This window comes from Lynx canadensis, chromosome B4 (genome assembly GCF_007474595.2).
Source record: "Lynx canadensis isolate LIC74 chromosome B4, mLynCan4.pri.v2, whole genome shotgun sequence".
Lineage (NCBI taxonomy): Eukaryota > Metazoa > Chordata > Mammalia > Carnivora > Felidae > Lynx > Lynx canadensis.
The window spans coordinates 37,320,678-37,330,543 of NC_044309.1; the positions used below are offsets into that span (position 1 = coordinate 37,320,678).

The following is a 9,866-nucleotide window of genomic DNA, read 5'->3' on the forward strand; positions in this document are numbered from 1 at the left end:
AAATAACTTCTAGGGTTCGTTCATATTTAGGTAAATGTACATTTACCATATTTCTAACCAATAATTACTATTACTTTTCCCCCACAATGTGCAGATTGAGAAAACTTTGAAGGGCTACCTAAACATACCTAGCCTCAATTTCAAGATGTTTTAGAAAGAGAAAAGAAAAATATTACCAGAATAATGGGAAAGGGTTTAAAAAAAAAGTCTCTTTTCCACCATTATCAAATTAATTTCAAGGTGTAATTAATTTTAAAAATAATGAAAAAAAAAACTATTTTCAAAAAATTAGTTTTAAGGTTCGGAATCTTCTTCTCCCTGAAGTCTGCCACTTTTCATTCAGTCTTCCTGATACCAAAAGTAAAAGAAGTTAACTTGAAAAGGAGCACATTCTTTAAGCTAACATTTAAGTAACCTTTTTTTTCTGTATTAGAATAAATATTTAATCATCTTATGAAAATAGACTTTTTTCCCTTACCTTTTTTTACCTTTTTCCTGTGGGCCTTTTCCTTACCCATTACTATTTCCATAAGTTTTGGATGGTTAAATAGAGATGAAGTTGATAAACTTATGTCTCACTTTTACTCTTTGTCAGCCACTCTGATGTACTAAAAGATTTTCATAGGGTGCTATCTCAGCCAAAGTATTTGCATTTCCATTATTAGTTCATATCTCTTTTTAAAAGCACAGATAATCAAAGGTTGGATTACCCTCAACAAGTGGTGATGTGGAGATTGGGTAACGAACTGTCCCAGTTTGCCTGGACTTTCCAGTTTTAGTGTTGAAATTCCTATCTTGGGAAACACATCAATCCTGGGCTAAGAGAGCTGGCCACTTAATGTTAAGAGCATCAAAAAAATATACACAAGGATTCTGAACATTGTTCTCTTGTACTTCATTAAGTGAATTGTTTTAATTTTCGAATCTGGTTTTTGCAGGGAACCTTGGTGCAGTAGAGATTGAATGCCAAAATAACAAAAGCTTGGTCGGGTAACTAAGCTAAGACTATCACTAAATCACCAGGCTTTCTTTTTTCCCAGTGCAGTAATAATGCCCTGTGAAGTGAACAAAATGAAATATGGTAAATATTTTTAAGTGTAAATATGAAACCGTATAGCAACACAGGAAATACTAAATTAACATTATTTCCTGTATTTAATGTATTTCTCTTTAAAAATTTCCCCCAATCCAACTGGTAATGTATTTGTACTATACTTTCAAATCTTTTATCAGTTAATATTTGAACAACTCACAGCTGTGAAGTTTTTTAAATTATTTTTGTGATTTGATAAGTAAATCTCTTAAAACCAATGAAAGGGGAAGTGACTATTAGAGCCTAATGTGCAGATAACCAAGTTCTGTGTTCTTGAGTTTTCAGCCTAGTACACAATCTGTTGCCCCTGTGTCAAATCTTCAGTTAATTCAGTTGAAATTCCAAACTTTGGTTTGCTTTATGACCCTATGGGCCTTTTCAAACAGAAGTAGCACTGGAATTGGATTGTTATTAGTACATGAACATGACAAAAAGATACTGGTAAGGGAAGGATTGTTTTTTCCCTGCTAGATTATTAGGGTAAATTGATATATAACCTGTAGGCTGAGATACAATCTGTGTACTGATAAATGTCTCAAAAAAAAAGTTTTATACTGTTTTGGAATGGTGGGAGAGCTAGGCTCTAGGAGTGGACCTCTAGCCAAAATCACAAAAGAGAATGTGTTCTCATCCTTGCTTGAGACTGATAGATTTAATTTGGGGAAACCTGGAATGCAGTGCAGAATTAGATTTTTAAAAAGATAGGGCCACTTTTTCTTGGCAGGATATACTGATAAATTGGGAACTTTCTTATCCTATGGGTTAGCATGAATGGGGACTGGACTAGATTAAGAAGGTTGAAAGTAGGACTAGAGTTATCTACTGGTTCAGGGTGGCATCATAAACAGGGTAATATCTCCAATTTGGGCAGCCCAAAGAAACACAGATATCTTCCCAGTTCTTGTTACCAGTGCCAAATAGCCAAAACACTTAACCCCAAGTTACTTACCATCACATTAGCACTTTGTAAATCTTCATTGCTATAGTACCTATATGTTTAGTTTGTTGCAAAGAAGTCATTTATCTCCCTCTTTTGTCTTTCATATAGTAGTTTGCTGCAATAGGAACAGTTCAGTTTTCTTTACTGCACTGACTTCAGAAACTAAATATTACATAAATAATTACAGAACAAAAACAGAATTTGTTTTAGGAAGGAATTGTTAAATTGCTCTGAATTTACCAGCAAGCAGTATCACAAAGTACTAGGAATGATCAAATTTAGAAAATATAAAGGTTACCTAGAATCTGACTGAAAATCTAAGCTCTGGTTTGTACCCCCAAGATATTCTGAGTCTGTAGGTTTGGGTTTGGGATGGGTCTCAGCCGTACTTTTAATGAACACAACAGGCAATTCTATGTAAGTGGTCTACACGTTTTTGAGAAGCAGTGCTACAGGCAGTTATTTCAAAGTGCAAAATGGATCTTGTGTAAGATAGTATAATGAGTAGAGGCATGAAATTGTGATCTTGAAAGATGCCACACGGTGAGCTAGCTGTTTTGCCATGCATTATTTCATTTAATCCTCTAAATAATCCTGTAAACAGAATATTATCTCCATTTTACAGATGAGGAAATTGAGCCTTACTGAGATTAAATTCTTTGCCTCAAATTGTACACATCAGAATTCAGAACTTGTGACTGAATTCAGTAATCTTTACTGTACACAGCACTGTCTCCTAATAACTAGAACTCTAGAATAGGAACAATGGAAGCAGAAAGATTCTTTTGACAAGTGATTTTTCCCATGCTTTATTACAACCCTAAAACCACTAACATGAGCATCATCATTTTGATAACTCTTTGAGTACTCGGAAACTAATTTAGAAACTACTCACTTTCCCTGAAACTCATTTACCTAGCCCAAACCTTCCTCCTCTGTTCTTTTCTCATAAACTTCACTGAGGTACCTCTTTGATCCCTTCATACTCCTTACTTTGCTCTGAAAACTGGCAAAGCTCATTGTAAGTGGCTTTGTAAGTTGCCAGTGAGATGATCCACTTTGTACTGGGGAGAGGAAGAGTAGCTCTTTTAATCTTAAAGGTTCTCATCTGCCATGACATCAGTTATAAAAACTACCACATTCACCCTCCAGATACAAAAACCCAAATCATCTTATTGTTAACTCCAGGCCCAAGGCTTAATAAAGTCACCAAACTACAGTCTCTTTCTAGCCTTCTATGATTACAATATCCTCTGAAGGGTCAAAGTTTGCCTGGCATCTGCCACTGACCTATCAGTTATACAGACTTGAATTTTAAACCCCAGAGTGATCTATTGACCTGTGACTTTGACTGTTTTAATTGGTTAATTTGTAAGATTTGACCTCTGATATTTGCTAACTTTTTATAGGGAGTTGTATTTGTAACGGAAGAAGAGAAGAATAAAAAATATTAGTTTTAAAAGTGGCCTATGTGACTGCTTTTCTAAAAAGGTATTTAATGCTCTTAGTACTTTGGCTTATCTCTTTGAAATAAAGCTAATACACAGGATTGCCTTCACATTGTTGTACTCTTCCTTTCTTGATTGATAATTGCATTGTCTTAGCGTCTAGAAATTGTTAATATTAGCTAAAACTACTTGGCTGCTCTATTAGAAGTTCCTTTTTTGTCAAGTTTTTCTCAAACATGTTTCTGCCTCAAAAGGATCCCTGGGTATTTATGAGGTAATGGAGTACCTAAGAGGCCTAATTTTGTGGACATACTGTGGTAAAATATAATTTGGGGATATTAACTTCCCAGCTTCTTTCTTTAAAAAGTAACCCCATAAAAAGTCATTGTCTGTCTCTGGACATCCCAGTTATTTGCTATCATTTAAGCCAAGAAAGCTCTTTGGTTTGCTTTTTTTTTTTCTAGGCTTAATGTTTATGTAACCTAAACATTCCTCAATCTTGTCTCCTACAGGTAGACTGGGTACAATGTGATGGTGGCTGTGATGAGTGGTTTCATCAAGTTTGTGTGGGTGTATCTCCAGAAATGGCTGAAAATGAAGATTACATCTGTATAAACTGTGCAAAGAAGCAAGGGCCAGATAGCCCAGGTCAAGCACCACCTCCTTCCTTCATAATGAGCTACAAACTACCAATGGAGGATCTTAAGGAGACCAGTTAGCAGTTGCTGGGTTAGTTTGGGACATGGGGGGAAATGGACCACATTGAGACCTTAGTCATCAAGTAGAGTGGTTTAGATCCACTCAGAATGTTGCTTCCAAAGATAAATGGCCTTCAGAGAAAGTCCTCTTAGCGGACTTCCTCTTTGCATGGACTGTGTGACCTACATTCTCTTCAACACATCTATGCAGAGGGTGTCTTTGGTACAGCAGCCAGTATTTCAGTTTATGTCTCCTCTGAGTACAGTATGTTACTTTACAGCCAGACATTTGATTGAGCTCTAGAGTGGCTGGTTGGCATTAATACATTGGTATGTTAGCAGGGCATGTAGGATGTGGCTTATGGCCAGTTGATACTAGTTAGAGGTTTACAACCTAGAGGCAGTACTGTCTGGAGGTGCTGACTACTTGGCTCTCCTTAGGACAGTTGGACAGGAGTGAGAGTACCACTCTCCTTCCACTGTTACCTGGCATGTAATGCCCTACGGATATAGCCATGGGAGCAACAGGGCCAAAGTTACTCCTGTTAGTAGTCATGGGATAGTAGCACAGTCTAGACCCCAGCTACTTGTGTGTGTTTGTACCAAGAAGAAAACCCCAAATGAGAGGCAGATCACCTTATCTTCCTAAGGAGGAGTATGTCATCTAGTTCAGAAGTCTGACTAGATTGGATTCTGGGAAGAAGAGCTTTTCTTATTTCAAGGCAAGGAGCCTTTTTTTTTTTTGGCTTTGAGAAGTCTTGCTGTCTTGGGTCTGCATTTTAGAGACGAGCAGGTACATGGATCCAGGCTCCTGCAAAAGAAAAGAAGACAAGTCAGAATGTTTTACTGAGACCCAGTGATGCATGCTTTTCGGGGAAACCTTCATTTACAAGTATACCAGACCACCAGGCTTCAGGCATGGCCATGAGCAAGACCAGCAAATAACAGCTTTTTGCCTTGCAGCCCTGACCCCGATGTCTGCTGTTTCCAACACTGGCAATTTCTGATACTGGCCCACAGCAGATGCTGTTGAATAACACCCTGGCTTCATCAGAGGATATGGGGTTGTAGCACCTCCGGGTGATAAAGTTGTTTTAGTAAATCCATTTTTAAAAAAAGAAAAAAGGACTTGTTTTTACTTTTTTCTAAATGTCTCTGACTACTGACTGTTCTATAAATAGATTATTTTTCCTTTTTTAATATACATATATGGATATATAAATATATATATTTACTGTTACCAGCAGCATATGACAGAGTTTTCAGCATCAAAAATCCATTTGGGGGCTTGCTTTCTCTTTTTGCTTTTTAATAAAGAAACCCCATTCCTTCCTTGTAGTACAAGGAGTTAGCACTTCCTTCTCCATCCTAGCCTGACCACATCTTCCATCTTGTTTTTGTTCATAGATCATTGTATTTCCTTTGTGTTGTTGGAACTTGTCCCTGTCTATTGGGAAACTTGGTCTTACTATTTCTGTGATGGCTGATTTGTTTTGTTTTTGTATGTGAATGTTTGAAACTATGGTGCTGTGCCCTCTTCCCTCCTGTTGTGTTCTCTATTGTTAAGGTGTTAGGTAAGCTGTATGGAAACTTTTATTAGAAGGGGACTAATTTTTTTTAAAGGACAAAGAACCCCAAAAAACTAAAAATAGTGTTTTGTCTTCACTATGCTGTGTCCCTTTATTTTGTTTAAAAATCTGTGGTTTGGCTTAATTTATCAGTTTTCTTTTTAAAAGGGGGGAGCAGGGTGGGCCTAGAGAACAGCTTATAATCTCCTTTTCCCTTTTTGCCCCAGTCTCTTTTAAAGAAATGTCTTCTAGTAACTAGAAGTGAAATGTACTGTCCAGTTACAGTTTGAGTGGGTATGAGATTTAACTCAAAAGGCATCTTGCTAAAAAAAAAAAACAAAACAAAACAAAAAAAAATTTTTTTCCTGTAAAACCCAGTTTCTGTAAATGCTTTCTCTGTGGTTCAAACTACCTAATTTTTAGTCTTCCCTTAATATTGCATAACATTTTTAGTGTTTTGACCTGTTACAAGGGTCATAAGCGTCACTCTGCATGATCTCAAGTGTGTATATGATTTAAGATTTCAAGGGATATTACAAGGTAACTTTTAACCAATTTCATAAATTTTAATTTTGCCAGTCTATAAAGATATTATTACCTAAGAATTTTATCTGGTTGATGTTATAAAAGAAAGCACAATATTTTTTGCCTTTCGTCTTCTCTGCAAAGATCTTCAAATACTTTTGGGTTAAAAATTGAATGCAGTTTTAAGTGATGGCTGCCTTGGTGGAAAACATTTAAAAATAGTTTATCTTTTCTTCCTAGTCACCCATTAACTTTACTCAGCCATCAGTGGAAGGGCATGAGGATGCTGAGAAAGATAGTTAAGTTGGTGCTCTGCTTCTTGGAGTATGGTGGGTGGATGCAGGTGGCTGTTGAGGAAATAATTTATGTCCTTAATAGAGTATTTACCAGCTGGAGATCTGAGAGAAAAATGCAAGACAGTCTTCAACTATGAGTAGCCCCCTGTTTATCTTCTGTTTTGAAACTTTAATATATCATTCAGTTGATTTGGTGGGATTTTCTGTATTTATTTGAAAGTCACAGAGGATTTGGTCTGACTCTTGACCAAAGGCTGAGAAGAACAGATGAGAGACATTAGTTTAAAAAAGAGAGAGAGAAAAACGAACATATACAAGTCTATAATTTTGGAATTAATGAGCTAAGATTCATCTATTTAAAGACATGCTGGTGTTCTAATATAAAATATTGTTTTCAGTTAGAGGAAATTACCTATTTACAACTTACTCCATTCTTCATTGTTGTAACATTTTATATTAAAATTTGATTTAAAATGTTCCTTTACTTTTCAGAGTTGCAAATTTTCACCATTGGTGTTTTAACTAATTCTGTGATAGTTCTTTCAAAGATATTTCTTACTATCTTCATTGTAACTATGTTGGGGAAGGTTATAGAAAGAAAAATTAAAAAAATGCTACATAAGTCTTTAATATTCTCAAAGGGGTAGGTCAGTGGAACTATGCAAATTCCCAAGTTTACAAATGCAACTATAGCATTAGTAGTAGTTAGCTTTCTTATTGGCAGAAGAGGGGACATTTTTTTCCCACAAATGTCTATTTTAGTTCCTGATAGTTATTGCAACAAAGCCATGTTGAGAGTTAGATGTTACACTCCCTTCCTAAGTTGCTGCAGACCACCTTTGCACTGCATGATTCAAATTTGTGCCTCAATAAAATTACAAATTACTGTATGTCATACTTTGAATAATTGAAAAGATAAGCATTAAATCTGTGATTGTCTACTATGTACTTTAATAATCAAAATCCTAGCAAAGCTAGCAGACCTGTAAGATTAGAACAGTTTTTACCTGTGCTTCACTTCTGTTCTTCTCTGCTTTTGTCTTTGGTGTCCAAGAAATGTGTGTTTATTTGTTTTTCTTAATTTTAACATTCTGGATGCAGTTGAGTGCACGTAAAAGAAACTCCCTGCTTGTCAGTATTTTAATTCTGTAGTACATTTGTATGAATATGAGCCAGAACTTAAAGTAGGATGAAAGGAAAAACTGAGAAAGCCTTTCTTTCAAAGGATGAGACTATATCCTTTTTAAAGGAGAAAGTGACAATTTGGAGTGGGATTTAAAAATTGTAAATTGTGGAAAATTAAGCTGTTAAAGTCCCACATATAACCAGGTTCAATAAAGGTTTACATACGGAACTAGCTTCATATGTGTGTAGAAAGTTGCTTTTGCAGTAGGTCTGTTAAGTATAAATTTTAAAAAGCAGGCAGTTGATTTGTCTTTCACCTTTTGAAACTCCTGCCCCCCCCCCTTTTTAAATTAAAGCATATCATTACTTCTTTGGATATGGATGTGCCGAATGATATTTACAGCATGAGAAGGAAACAATTGGATGTAAATCTGTTTTGGAATTGCAGTCTTCTCTTGGCCTGGATCATAATCCACTCACCACTATGCAATGGCTGATGTGCACTGGGAAAGGATGTGACGGGTGTAGATGTATCCAGCTTATTCTTACTTTTGCAATACTCCAAGATGTCTAAACAGGAATGTCTTTTGTAAACCTCAAGACCCTCTATTGATTATTCTCTTACATATTTATTTACTTGTTAGTGAGACACTTAAATATAATATGGACTCTGATTTACCAAGGTTTTTGGTGGTGCCTTATGAAAAGTATAACTTGTTTTCTTGTTTTTTGAGCATGTTTTCCATTTCTTTTGTTTTCTAAAAGAATATTAGATATGGTTATTTGCATTACATCTAAAAAATAAAAAAAAAATTTTGTGTGTGTGTGCTCAGGTTCCCCCCTACTCTCTCATTTACATTGGTGTCAACTGTAAATGGTAACCAAGTAAAGGTAAATGTTGGCATTGAGTATTGATGATCCTGAGGAAAACTGGCAGGTGCATGAGAGCTTTTCACCCGGGGTCAAAGCTGTTTCTGATACTGCAGTTGCTCTCTATAAAATCAAATACTGGCCTCAAGTAATTTGATCACTGGTGTGATTAGCCTATTACTGAGAATACTGTTTTCAGAAAGTGTGAAGTGGAAGAAGTGATCCCTGAAGATTTCACCTGTCCTGCTTTCAGCAAGAATCCAGCAATGATCTACAGCCATTTCCCCACCTTTGATTCTTGAGCACTTCGATCCTTGCAGCAAACCATAGCAGGGAAAATGAGGAAATACTTTATTTTGGCCTCATGCTTACAACTAGTTCAAACTGCAGCTTACTTCAGAGAAGTAAGTAGCGTTTTTTACTCATTGCCAAGGTTACCAGATCATGTGGGCATTGCTGGAAATGTTAAGATTCTGCTTTCGATGAAATTGGCGTCAAATATGAAGTATGTGACTGTGTATATATGTGTTGGTATGGAAGATTGGTGGGAAGGAGGAGGGGGGAAATCTGGTTGTCTCTTAACTTGGAAAATAATCTTGCCAGCGAAAAAAAGACACCTGCAATTTCATACAGTGACAGATTCTTTAAAAATTGTGTGGGGTCCTCCCAGTTTAGATCAAATATTTCTTGGACCCTTGGCATTGTAGTTGACATTAATAAATTGAAGGTCCAGAATCTTAGCCATTAGCCATGAATCGGGAAGTCACATACACAAGGAGAGAAAATACAAAAGAACACAAAAATGTTACGTAAATAAACTTAGAGGGATTTTGGAATTTCTGGATTCTTTTCAGCTCTTCTTTTTTAAAATTTTTTTTTTCAACGTTTATTTATTTTTGGGACAGAGAGAGACAGAGCATGAACGGGGGAGGGGCAGAGAGAGAGGGAGACACAGAATCGGAAACAGGCTCCAGGCTCTGAGCCATCAGCCCAGAGCCCGACGCGGGGCTCGAACTCATGGACCATGAGATCGTGACCTGGCTGAAGTCGGACACTTAACCGACTGCGCCACCCAGGCGCCCCTCAGCTCTTCTTTAAAGACTATTTCTACCCCGTTTTAGTAGGAAGAAAGATTTAATTAGCATTTCCATATAGTGAAGTTCCATGAAATTTCTTTACCATAGATTTTCACTAACCTTGACTTTGGAGCTAGGTTGTATGTCTTGTTAATGGGAAAAAAGGCAACACAGGAAGTCTTGAAAATGGCTTGGTAGGTCCAGGTGGTAACCCTTGTATTAAGGAA

At 36.5% G+C, this 9,866-nt stretch overlaps 1 protein-coding gene across 1 annotated transcript in view; it reads left to right on the forward strand.

The window, feature by feature from the left end:
* Positions 1-8,521, forward strand: part of KDM5A (lysine demethylase 5A) — a 95,286-nt gene extending 86,765 nt beyond the window's left edge. Inside the window, exon 28 of the mRNA XM_030321427.2 lies at positions 3,994-8,521. Within this exon, the coding sequence (XP_030177287.1) occupies positions 3,994-4,200 (207 nt within the window). The 3' untranslated portion in view covers positions 4,201-8,521. The remainder of the gene's footprint in view (positions 1-3,993) is intronic.
* Positions 8,522-9,866: the final 1,345 nt, after the last annotated feature.